Raw genomic sequence first — 12,571 nt, forward strand, 5'->3', positions numbered from 1 at the left:
TAAGGGGTTCACTAAAGGGGCTTAGCGAGACCCACCAAATACCATGGAACTGCTAAGACCATCTCCCTCGCATCCTCCATCTCCAACTCCTCGTCATCTCCGACTGCATCGTCTCTGGATTTTCTGAAACAGAGAGTTCTGGGTTTTTTGGACTGGATCGGTGTAATTGAGGAAGAGGGAAGAGAGAGAGAGAGTTCGATGAAGAAGGGTCTTTTTCATCTGGGGTCGGTGAAATTGACAAACAAACGAGGTTTGTTTTGCAAATGGAAATTCCATGAAAGAGGATTGAGTTTTCCGAATTGAGGTTGGGTTTTTTTCTGGGTTGGATTTGAAGAGGAAAGAAAACAAATGAAAAGAAAGATTATGGGTTAGATTAGAAGAGAAAGGAAAGGAAAAGAAGAGAAAATACAGGTTTGATTTTTACTGGGCTTGAACTGGGAGGAATTCTGGGGTGCGAAGAACAGAAAGCAAGAACAAAAGTGAGAAATGGAAGAGAGAGAGTAAAAAAAAAAGGGGGTAATATTAATAACAGTAAAATATTAGTCCGGTGTAATATTAATAATAGTAAAATGTTGATTATTTTTAAGATCTGAGTTATCTGAAACAAGTGTGATGTGGATTTTCTGAAATAAGTATGATTGTTAGCTTGGAAGTTCATGAGTTCAATTAGAAGTTATCATAACTAGTAATTAAAAATAAAAATTTAGTCTTAGCTAGTCCGATAGTGCATCAAACGTTTCCAATTCTAGTATTGCTTAGTCCATGCCAAGCCAATCCAACTTAGTCCCCAAAGCTAATACAGTTCGAGATAGTCTGATGCAACAAACGCACCCTAAATGTGTTTTAATATTTTGAAGTAATATGAATGTGTTAAAAGATCGATTAAGATAACATGTAGAACGCGATATGACCCGTTAAAATATTAGATGTTACACGAAAACAAGAACACGATAAACACGATCTGTTTGCCAGGGAGCCTAGCTCCAAGCCTCCCAGAATTAAACGCCGTGTAATATCCGAAACGGTATCCATAGCGCGAAGCGCGAACAGGTCACCGTCAAACCCTGGTTTTTCGTTTCTCTCTTCCCTCTTCAACTTCGAGCTCACGAAAACAAAAGATTCGAACAAACACGCCGTTAAACCACCGCCACAACCACCACCACCGCACTTTTAATTTGACGAAATTGCCCCTCGCGGCGGTGGTCTCAGGGAGGAAAGGAGAGAGGAGCTGCGTCGCGCGCACTCCCCCGCCGTTTCTTCCGATCATCGTTTCGTCCAAAATTTTGAATTTTAAAAATAAATTAATCGCGATTAAACTCGCTATGTCGATAAGGGAGCTGCGGAGCTCTAGTGTTTCCGTCAATTTGTTCACCTTCTGCGTTTTCCTCAGCTGCTTTCCAGGTAAATTTTCGTTATTTTCTCGGGAAACAAACAGGAGTCGAGGATTCGAATGCGACGCCGTTTCGTGCGAAATTGATTTGCTTTAGTGTATGCAGGATTTATATTATCGGCGATCGTGACGCTGGATTCGATCGTGATATACAACACGCATGAATTGATAAAGGCGGTGAAACCGAAGGTGTATTTCGAATGCAAGGAGGAGAACAAGACGAATCTTCCAGATGTGAAGGAGAAGAACGTCAGGTATAATTTCAACGGCCAAGAGTCTTGGCAGGTGAGAAAGATTTTCGCAATTTCGATTTCATTTCAGTAATTCCATTTGCTCTGTGATCATTGAATATGTAAAATAAAGCGCTGATTGACAGTTTGACAACTTAACATAGACGATATCTTTCAAGAGAATATTTGGATGTTTGTATGCGGAAGCTTTTTTCTTAGCTGAGTAGCTGTTGTTGAGCTAAATTTGGCTAGATGTCTAATGGGATTACAATTGGTTTTCGTGCTTTCAGCCTCTGACAGAGTTTTCGGGTAAGAAGTGCAAGCGATGTGGATTGTATGAGGCGGATACCCTTAAATCGGATGACAAATTCGATGAGTGGGAATTGTGTCCTTCTGACTTCAATGCTTCTGATGGGAAATATGTGCGGTTCAAGAACAAGGAATTCAACGTTACGTTTTGGTGCCCAAAGTGTGTACCTGATACACCTGGTGAGTGAGAGTCTATGCAATGAACTCTTTTGAGCCCATTTGCTTCGTGCCTAGTTTCGTGGTTTTGGATGACAAGGGCTTTTGAGCTTAAACTGGTTTGAATTAAATTCATACCATTTCTGGCCACAACGAGATCAGTTAAATGTATGGCTAGCAACTTTCGGTTGATATTGTAGTTGAATGCATTTGGTAATGTTGGAATTTTCACAACTGGGCTAGTAGTTGGATGAATTAGTAATAACATGTACAAGGTTTTCATTTGGAATCTTTTTGGCGTGCATGCATTTGTATTTGAATTCAAGCCGCTTTGTACTTAGTGTTCAACCTGTAATTTGAATTCTTTTTACTATGTGTTTGCAGCTTCCATTTCCACCACTGCGCTGGGCAAAGAAGAAAAAGAGAAGGGAATGCATGTTGTTCTAATACTTTTAATCATTGTAGCCGTTTTAGCAGTGTGTATTGTCGTTGGCTTTGCTGCATACAAGTACTGGCAAAAGAAGAAGAGAGAGCAAGATCAGGCTCGGTTCCTAAAACTGTTTGAAGACGGGGATGGTATTGAAGATGAAATGGGGCTTGACCATATAATCTGATTATAAACAGGTTTATCTTACATAAATTTTGTTGTTGTAAAAAGAAAAGGAGAACAAAGTTAAACTTAGAAATATACTGTGCAGCGCTTTACTTTAGTCGAAATTACGAGTTATATGCTTGTGTTGGTCAGATGCACAAATGAGACATACAAAAGTTCCATAATCTCAAAGTTCATAATAAAGTTGCAAATCATTGTTCACTACATGTCTTTCGATCTTATCGATACAAGCAAGGCCAGTAGCCGAAAAGACTCTCACAAACTCCAGTCTCTGGCACGTCGTATGCATATCTAACCCTAGTAGTTTCTTGCTCAGTGTAGTCCTGAGACTCTGTTTTCCCTCCACATGCACACCAAAGATCATACCAAGGATTAGAAAGATCAGAAGCAGAATGACCTTGTGTGAACTCTTCATGCTCCGGTGAATTTTCATGGTGTTGTTCGCTTTGCCTGGAGTCTTGGATCTCCTTCAGCTCGGCTCCATCTTCATTGCTGCGATTTCCATTGGCAATGCTGTAGCCATCTCCCCAACAGTCACCAAACGAGAGTTGGTATTCTCTTAGCCAGTTTCCACAGCCGTAATATGACAGCTCTGCGTCCTCATAAGCCTCCTCAGCAAGCTCATTCCCATTCCAGGGACTGCTTGGGAAATATTTCTCCTGTGCAGAAACGGGGTTGACGAAAGGCCAGGGATACCATGTTGCATCTGATGACAGATTTTCGCCGTTGCTGGCAACAACGTAAGTAGTATCATATGGCCGGAAGTGGTTGTCCATTAGCTTGACCCTCACTCGAATTCAAAGCTCCAACGAAGCTTGAACTTTAAGCATTCTGGAGTTGTGACGATGCAGGAAAGGCTACAGCATATTATACTATGTAGGAAAGGTTATCTTTTGATAAAAGAAAAAAGCAAAGGGAATACAAGCATATCGGATTTTGATGAAGATTCCGTTTTGTTCTTCGAATTCTATCGACTAATGGCCATAACTTCCTGGAATCGAATCTCTTCTTTTCGTGTGAAAAGAAGCAGAAAAGATGGCCTCAGGCATTGGCCGGCAGAGCATCTTTATCCAATTTCTTGTGCGCCGAGGAAAAAAAGTTCACAGCTTCCACTTGCTTAGAAAGAATTTTCTCTGGGTCCAAACAGTCCCATTTGCTTTCAAAGTGGTTGGCAACTTGGCATAGGATCTTTTAAAATTTCCATACGGCAAAAATTCCTGCTGAATCCATCAAACGAAGAAAAGAAAGAAATCGGAATGGTGGAAATCCGAAATGAAGCATTTCATTTATGGTTTTTAGTCACACAGAACATCTAAATTCCACCAGAGATGGAATCTGTAACACGAAATTGAGTTACATTCTAATTTTCTGAATCCTAAATCACAATGATTAACAACCGAGATCGAAATTATGACAAAGAAACATGGTCAAGGCTTCACAAGCTCTCAAGGGAGGCTGGTGGTGTTTTTATCCCCATCAACAAAAATCGGGAGGTGCACACGGCGAATGAACCGGACAATCTGCGCAAAACGCCGGCCTCGGTGCTTTGGCAATGCTGGAGACGCCACATTCTTGGTTCTCGGCCTCGGAACATCATCTGTCAATGGCGGCATTGGCACCAGCGGCCCTTCAACGCCATGAACAACACAAGAATCGTCAACGTGGAGATTCGGGGCAGTGACAAGAACGTCGTTGAACGAGACCCTTCTGCCATCGGTACCGAAAGCAAGCTGTGTGTTGTGAGCAGTGAGGGTGGTGTTGAGTGGGAGCTTGAGGAGGGCTTTGTAATCCAGGGCCCCGGAGGTGTAGACGTGAGCGCGAAGCGTGGTGGGGCTGAGGACCTGGCCTAAGAAGCAGTCGTCAGGTGGCACAAAGCAAGTGACTCTGGCGGCGGCGGTGGCTGTGAGGTTTTGGGAATGGAGAGCATGGGCGAAGAGTGTGAAGCCGGAAGACGAGAGGGAAGTGAGCATGGCCTCTGAGCAGACGGCTTCGGTGGCGGGAGTGATTGCTGCCAAGAAGGCTAGGAGGAGTAGAATCAACATGGCTGGAAATTTGAGAGGGCGAGAGAGTGGGGAAGGTTTCTTGAACTTGTTGGAAGAGTGGAGGTGGTGGTGGTTATGAATGTGGTTGAAATAACGGTTTTAACAGACTGGAGGACTTGGACAAAGACTGAGAGCTTTTACTGGTGCCAAAATCATACGTCCACGCAATTCTCTCACGCCCCTCTCTCTTTGAGAGCTTATCACAAAATCCCCACGTGTCTAATTGTGAATAAGGAGGGTGTTTTGGGGCAAATACGGTCTGAGTATGGTAAAAGTCTAAACGCATTTGACAACGTCGTTTAGGCCAATTGGTCAAGACAGTGAAACTATAGAAAATCAAGAACACAAGATTTCTTAATATTCCTTTCTCATTAATTGAATGGATAATTACATCAAATGTAATATATATAGCCAAAGCTATTTACAATATTCTTTCTAACAGTCTAAACAAACTTTGTAAACATGGCATATTATGATTTGCTATCTAAGAAACAGAACTTATGTCATGACTTGGCATCCTCATCTTTACACTCCCTCAAGCTGAGCTAGGAAGAAGTTGAAGTTCCAAGTGATCGCTTGGACTGGAGGAAAAGAAACCTGTTCTTAGACAATGATTTGGTATGAATATCAGCTATTTGATCTTCAGTGCAGACATACTAAACTTGAACAAGACTATAAAGTACTAACTCTCTAATGTAATGATAATCAATTTCTACATGCCTGGTTCGAGCATGAAAAACCGGACTAAAAGCAAGAGATATAGCAGAGATGCTGTTACACTCACCCCTAATTTAGATTGTATTTTCACTAAGTTTGAGTTTATCTTGCTCTTAAAATTGTTTTTGGATCTTAATAAGTGTGCCAAGGGCCCACCTTTGTTTGTTGTCGCCTGGGTCCAAGCCCTTCATTTCTCTCTCTCGGTCTCACTCTTTCCTTCCCTCACTCCTCTTCCTTTTTCCTCTTTTTTTTCCCCCCGAGTCTCTCTCTATTCTCTCCTCTTCCCGTCGAACACGCACACACACCCAGTCACCAACCACAACCCGTACCATCTGAACGTGGAGACGTTGAAATCAGGACCTGAAGGCGTGATACTCCAACAGTGGCACTGCCACTGTGCATCTTCGTCCCTAAACAAACTCCGGCGAGTTTGTATCACGTCCGACGTGGGTAAGCTCCAATAACACTCTAAACCTCCCTCTTTTATCCTCATAATTTATTTCTGACTGTATCTATGTGTTTTGGTCGTCGAAACTACGAAGAAAAACGTCGGGGAGACTTCCTCAGATTCAGGTGATTAACCGTGGTCGTTTAGCCATCTTTCAGGTCGTTTTTCGGCCAAATCCGGCCATCCCTCAGTCCCCACTTGGTATAAATCTTTTCTCCACATTTTAAGCTACATTTTGGCTTTTGAATCACTCAATTTGGTTAACTAACGAAGAAGTTACGAAGCTTTGAAAATTCCCTAAACCTTCGGCCAAAACCCAGTTTTCCCGACGAGCACCGCCCTTTTCGAGACGTTTTCCGGCCAAACCACGGCCAGTTGGCCAGATTGCAGGGTATCAATCTCTTCATCGCGTCGAGTACTACAACTTTCATGTTTGGATCACTTGATTTGGATGAGTAACGAAGACGTTATGAGCCGTGGAAAATCAACCATCAAACCGGCCAAAGGGTGGCCTGAAAACCACCCTCAACCCATGCCTTTGGGCCGGGTTACCCAACCATTTTACCCAAGATCTTTGGGCCGTGCCAAACCCAGGGCTTAGGCCCGTTTAAACCCAAACCCCTTTATTTTTAATTGTTTTTATTGTATTTATTTAAACCAAGGCCTTTGGGCCTTATCTAAAACCCCTAAGTCCAACCCTAAATCCTAAAGCTCTAAGCCTAAACCCTTTAACCTTTCCAACCCTAAACCCTAGCCGGCTCAAATCCTTTTGTGGAATATTTCGTTAGAGAATATTCCATCAGAGAATATTCCGTCAGGGAATATTCTCTGGAATATTCTATTGACTTCTACGAAATTTGACCGGGACGTTTCTTAGGGTAATTCGACGTTCTGAATCTGTTTCCGACGTCCGTTTTCCCAAATTCAATTGTTATAAGAGTTTTATTAATTGGACCCTTTATGTGCTTAGGGGCAATTATTGGTGACGTTTTCTTGTTCACTAGTTTGCGTGGCTCTTCGGCGGCTAAGTACTGTGAGTGGATCCCTTCTACAAATGCATGTTTTAATAGTAGAAATGCATACATGAAAGGCATGATTTAATGATTACGTTTTATGAAACGCTTTGAGATAACATGCTTACTAAGGCTAGTTTGAATTATTACTATTTTTCCTATAACCCATGTTCTTATAGAATATCCGATGGATGACGATATGATATTTAGAACATGTTTCGAACACTTCTTTATAGTATAGATGATGGATGACTTTATACTATGAAGTTGCTTTTCAATATATATATGTTTAATGATTTTGTACTTACCTAGTGGTCCTTTCCGCTACGGGATGTAGGGATAGATTCTAGTCTGTCCCGGGCGACGGTTTGGTGTTGGCATAGGGCCTGAAGTGTGTTTCCTCTAGCTTTTTAGCACAGGGATGGGGAGCCGGCATGGGGCCTGAAGTGTTTTTTCCTCTGACTGTCTGCTCAGAGATGGGGAGCCGGCATGGGGCCTGGGGATTATCAGACAATTCACTAGTGATTATTATATATGAGTTATGATTTGAGACATTATACGGCATGCTAGGTTTCAGAAAACCTATGTTTAACATTATATATGTGTTTTCATAAAACCTGGGGGTTAGTACGTTGATAACTATTTTACTATATATATATATCAACTTCGTCCACTTATGTTTGTTTTGCACCCCCTTCAGGACTTAGAATCAAGGTATACAATCCCGGCATCAAGGCACTTCCGCATCGGCATCTTTGAGTCCTCTTGGTGTGGGACCCATTCTTTTATTCATTCAATTTTATATTATTTCTTTTAGTATTCTAATTAGTCGTATGTTCTGAACACGTTCCTTAAATGCTTATTCTTTATTCTCTTATATTTATAAGTCTTAGTTATCCTTTATTTTCAGCAATTGCACTCAATAAATGGCTTTCGTCACCCTCAGGTGTCGGTCAGCACGTGCCTATCTTGGTATTCGGGGAAATATCGGGATCGGGGCGTGTCAGATGCTATCACACTAGATTGTAGGTTTGAGAGATAAAGGAAAGCCGAAATCACGAAAAACCTTGCAGATCCAGGTAACCTCAACTACAGCGTGAGCCAGAGACGAATATCCAGCCTTAGTGGAAGATCGAGCCACTATAGGCTGCTTCTTAGCACTCCAGCTTATTAAATTTGATCCAAGAAACACACAAAAGCCACTGGTCGATCTACGATCAAATGTACAACCCGTCCAATCTGCATCAGAAAAGGCTGAGAGATTGAGATTACCTTATTTGAACCAAAGACCATGTGAAACATGCTACCAATGTTTTGGATCGTGAGAGAGGTATACGAATTAGGGTTTGAAGAGGAATTGGGAATCGAAATTTGTATCGACTCAAGAGGAGAAGACGATGCAGACGGAGATGCCATTGAAGATCAAGAGGTATGAGGCGAGATTGAAGATCGAAATACAAGATCAATGAAGAAATTGATCAACTTTCACAGAAAATAGACGATCAGAGAAGAAGAGCGGCAGAGGATTGAAGAAGGCCGTGAGGTGGTTGGCAATGAAACCATATAGAAAACCAAGAACATAGGATTTCTGAATATTCCTCTCTCATTAATTGAATGGATAATTACATCAAATGTAATATATAGCCAAAGCTATTTACAATATTCTTTCTAACAGTCTAAACAAACTTTGTACACATGGCATATTATGATTTTCTATCTATGAAAGAGAACATATGTCATGACTTGGCATTCTCATCTTTAAAAACGAACAATTGGGCAGGACAGTGTTTTACTCGAGTTCGAACTAGTATACTCTACTTGTTCACCTGTGTCTGATTGGGGTGTGATTAGTTCTCCAAGAGGATCGGCCTAAAGCCCATTGTCCGTAATTATAGTAGTTTAGAATAATGTATTGTCAGTATGGTTTACTCCACTAAAATAGATACCAAATGCAACAACAAATAATATAAATGAACAAATTTCAAAAGGCAACGTTAATCAAGTTGAGTTCTTTCTGCAGAATCAATTCATTTCAGGATGATTTGGTACCAAAAAAAATCACACAAATAAACACATTCGAATCAGAACTCATCATCGAAAGCGACGATCCTATATTGTTCCTCTCAAAATCTGCAGGTGCTGAAAAGCTGGCAACCAATTGAGGGACGGTGGAGAAAAAAAAAATCAAAGATTGTAGTTTACTTGTAACATAACTTTCAATGGTCTTTACACAAACAGGGAAACTGTGTTAACACGTTCACATTAAATTCTACAAGTATCCCTCTGATATATGGAAATGATGCTTCAATGAAGAATTGCTCTGGGTGAATTCTTTTCCCCATTTCTTTTTGCTCAATATAAATATTATTAAGGATAATGAAGGACCACCAGACTATCATGAGCATAAGGCACTAGATTAGCACTTAACTTAGTTGTTAAAATGGGTAGAACATTGCTATCTCAAAGTGGCTTACCTTCTCAGTACTGGATTGAAGCATTTCAGACTGCTGTTTATTTGATCAATAGGCTGCCCCCTCAGACTTCTTCTGTTAGTCCTTAGGAATTGTTATTCAAAGCTACTCCAAAGTATCACACCTTGAAGACATTTGGCTGTGCATGTTATCCATGGTTACAACCCTATTCTTCCAGTAAATTGGCCCCAAAGAGTAAGCCTTGTGTTTTCTTGGGATATAGCTTAAACCACAGTGGGTATAGGTGTCTAGATCCTATCATCAATAAGCTTTATATTTCGAGGCATGTGGTGTTTGATGAAACTTCATTTCCTTTCAAACAATCACAGTTTTCACCCTTGCTTCATTCTTCTCCTCCTATTCTTACTACATTTCCTAACCCTATTTCACTCACTATACCTATTCCTAATCCTATCTCTATTTCTCCCTCTTCACCCATCTCTGACACTTCACATATTTCTTCCCCTATCTCAGTACTAGCAACTGCAACCCCAACTAATTCCTTTACTTCACCAATAGCCCAACCTACTGCTTTTATTCCAGTTAACCAACATCCCATGATTACAACAGCCAAATTTGGCATAACAAAGCCCAAAGTTTTTATAGCCACTAAGCACCCTCTTCCATCATCTGTTGACCAACTCACCATCATTCCTTCTACACCTACCACTTATCAACAAGCTTCTAAGAATCCCAATTAGGTGAAAGCAATGGCAGATGCATTTCAAGCTCTCCAAACCACTGGTACTTAGGAATTAGTACTTCTCATCCAAGTTACAATCTAGTTGGCTGCAAATGGGTATTCAAAGTCAAACACAAAGTTGATGGCTCCTTGATTTTTCAGAGACATTTAGCCTAGTAGCTAAACCAACTACCATCAGAATTCTGTTGTCTATTGCTGTGACTTATGATTGGTTTGTGCATCAGTTGGATGTGAGTAATGCTTTTCTGCATGGTTATCTTAAAGAGGATGTATATACGATTCAACCTCCTGGTTTTGGGGATTAGTCTAAACCTCAACACGTTTGTAAACTCAAAAGGTCTCTCTATGGCCTTAAACAAGCTCTAAGAGCTTGGTATGAAGCCTTATACAGTGCCATTATTTCCTTGGGTTTCTCATCCTCATCCTCATCCTCTGATACTAGTCTTTTCATTAAGAAAGATTCTCACATTAGTTTCATATTAGTCTATGTTGATGACATTATCATCAATGGAAGTTCCACTCCAGTATGTCAATCCATTATTTCAAAACTACAATCTCTATTTCCAGTCAAAGACTTGGGTGATATCCACTATTTTCTAGGCATTGAAGTTCACAGGTCTGCCAAAGGATTGTTTCTCAATCAATCCAAATATGCTCTAGATTTACTTAAGAAAACTGAAGCTAAGATTGTTACAGTTATATGTATTGATGCTAACTCAGCATTGGATTAGATATTTTATGGATATATATATATATATATATATATATATATCCCTTGTAATCTGCAGATAAAGTTAATGAGAATCATTTGTCAACAACCACAATCTTTGCCAATCTCTCTCTCTCTCTCTTAATTCTGTAAACTTATACGAATATTACTATAACCTATGAAGTACTGATTTATTTCTGCATTTCAGAGATTGTCAACAAGGTTGCCTGGACAATGATTATGTTAAGGGAAAAATAGTGGTATGCGATGACGAAACTGGAGATATTGAGGCTCGCAGAGCAGGTGCACTTGGTTCAGTTTTACTTAATTCCCATGGAAAATATTATGATCTTTTTCGAGCTCCCATATTACCGGCAACAATATTGATGAACGAAGATTATGAAGTGGTCAGGTCCTACACGAGTTCCACCAGGTGAAAATTATTTTGGGTACTCATAAGGGAATTGTCCCATGATCATGTCTTAACTGCTCTCGTTCCTTTTTTTTTATAGAGATCCTCAAGCAAATATATTCAAAAGTGAATTCGTAAAAGATCCCGCTGCACCTACTTTTGCTTACTTCTCTGGGCGTGGACCTAATGATATTTTGAACAATATTATTAAGGTACTTATTTCGTCTCACTTTCTGCTATCTGTCTTATTTTGTACATACAGTAATAACAATTGCATTTTGCATTCCTAATGTAATTCAGCCTGATATAACTGCCCCGGGGGTAGAAATTGTTGCTGTATATTCTGCTGTTTCTTCTCCCACACCAAGTTCTGAAGACAAGAGGCGTGTAAAGTACAATATGTTGTTTGGAACCTCTCTATCGTGCCCCCACGCTGCTGCAGCAGCTGCATACGTAAAATCATTCTGATATAACTGGTCTCCTGAAGCTGTCAAGTCATCTCTGATGACTTCTGATATTGTCTTAATAATAGCTACTGAAATTGTATGTTATATAGTTTGGATATTCTAAGATTCGATTCTTTTATTTACTACTTTTTTTTAGCTTCTTTTTCTCTTGTAGCTTGGCCCATGAATAACACCTACAACTTCTAGTGGTGAAATTGCATCTGGACATATCAGTGCCGTATCGGAACCCGATTATACTGGTGAATTTGCTTATGGATCCGGACATATCAATCCAGTACAAGCTGTAAACCCCGGGCTTGTATATGTAGGAGGAAGAGCGATAGAGAAACGTAGGAGAGGGGAGAGGTTTTTAAAACTTGAAAAGACTCCTGATTTCTTATTTCTTTTTTCACACATCAAACTCATAACACTACATGGCTTTTATAGTCACTACAATACATCATCATTTATTTACAATACGTCATCATTTATTTAGCTAATTATGAACTTCTTAATAATTGAAACATCTAGAGAAATCATGATTAACTCTAAAATTCCAAACATCACAACTCTAGAACTTCTATCTTCCTGATTTATGACTCTTTCTTTGTAACTTAAATTTGGTTTAATCTTCCAACATTGCCTCCCTTAAACCAAATTTGCTTTTGATTCCTAGTCCTGCAACATCTCGCTTGAACACTTGTCCACTAAGTGGTTTTGTGAACACGCCTGCCATCTGGTCATCTGTTTTGCAATACTTTAGCTATATAACTCCCTCACTAACAAGCTCCCTTAGGAAATGAAAGTGGATGAAGATGTGCTTTGCTCTCCCATGTAGAACAGGATCTTTTTTAGACTGAAATTGTTGAGCTAGTGTCACAAAGCGAAGTGGTTAGACCCATTTGTTTTATG

General features: G+C 40.2%; 2 protein-coding genes across 2 annotated transcripts; both read left to right on the forward strand.

The window, feature by feature from the left end:
- Positions 1-947: 947 nt before the first annotated feature.
- Positions 948-2,899, forward strand: LOC103423418 (uncharacterized). The gene is made up of 4 exons (XM_029101130.2): positions 948-1,401; positions 1,497-1,675; positions 1,911-2,109; positions 2,470-2,899. The coding sequence occupies exons 1-4, from the start codon at positions 1,323-1,325 to the stop codon at positions 2,697-2,699; spliced, it is 687 nt and encodes a 228-aa protein (XP_028956963.1). The 5' UTR covers positions 948-1,322; the 3' UTR covers positions 2,700-2,899.
- A 2,787-nt stretch (positions 2,900-5,686) lies between these two features.
- LOC139195173 (subtilisin-like protease SBT4.4) lies at positions 5,687-11,874 on the forward strand. Its single transcript, XM_070820338.1, has 4 exons — positions 5,687-5,907; positions 11,010-11,234; positions 11,314-11,425; positions 11,514-11,874. The coding sequence occupies exons 2-4, from the start codon at positions 11,188-11,190 to the stop codon at positions 11,679-11,681; spliced, it is 327 nt and encodes a 108-aa protein (XP_070676439.1). The 5' UTR covers positions 5,687-5,907; positions 11,010-11,187; the 3' UTR covers positions 11,682-11,874.
- The last annotated feature ends 697 nt before the right edge of the window (positions 11,875-12,571 follow it).

Source organism: Malus domestica, chromosome 04, assembly GCF_042453785.1.
Source record: "Malus domestica chromosome 04, GDT2T_hap1".
NCBI classification, from domain to species: Eukaryota; Viridiplantae; Streptophyta; class Magnoliopsida; order Rosales; family Rosaceae; genus Malus; species Malus domestica.

Bases quoted from the DNA above. Each gene is read 5' to 3' on its own strand.
- LOC139195173 (XM_070820338.1), top strand. From the start codon at position 11,188: ATGAACGAAGATTATGAAGTGGTCAGGTCCTACACGAGTTCCACCAG. The intron at 11,235-11,313 runs GTGAAAATTATT...TTTTTTTTATAG, and splicing joins TCCTACACGAGTTCCACCAG to AGATCCTCAAGCAAATATAT. The intron at 11,426-11,513 runs GTACTTATTTCG...AATGTAATTCAG, and splicing joins TTTTGAACAATATTATTAAG to CCTGATATAACTGCCCCGGG.
- LOC103423418 (XM_029101130.2), top strand. From the start codon at position 1,323: ATGTCGATAAGGGAGCTGCGGAGCTCTAGTGTTTCCGTCAATTTGTTC. The intron at 1,402-1,496 runs GTAAATTTTCGT...TAGTGTATGCAG, and splicing joins TTTCCTCAGCTGCTTTCCAG to GATTTATATTATCGGCGATC. The intron at 1,676-1,910 runs GTGAGAAAGATT...TCGTGCTTTCAG, and splicing joins ACGGCCAAGAGTCTTGGCAG to CCTCTGACAGAGTTTTCGGG.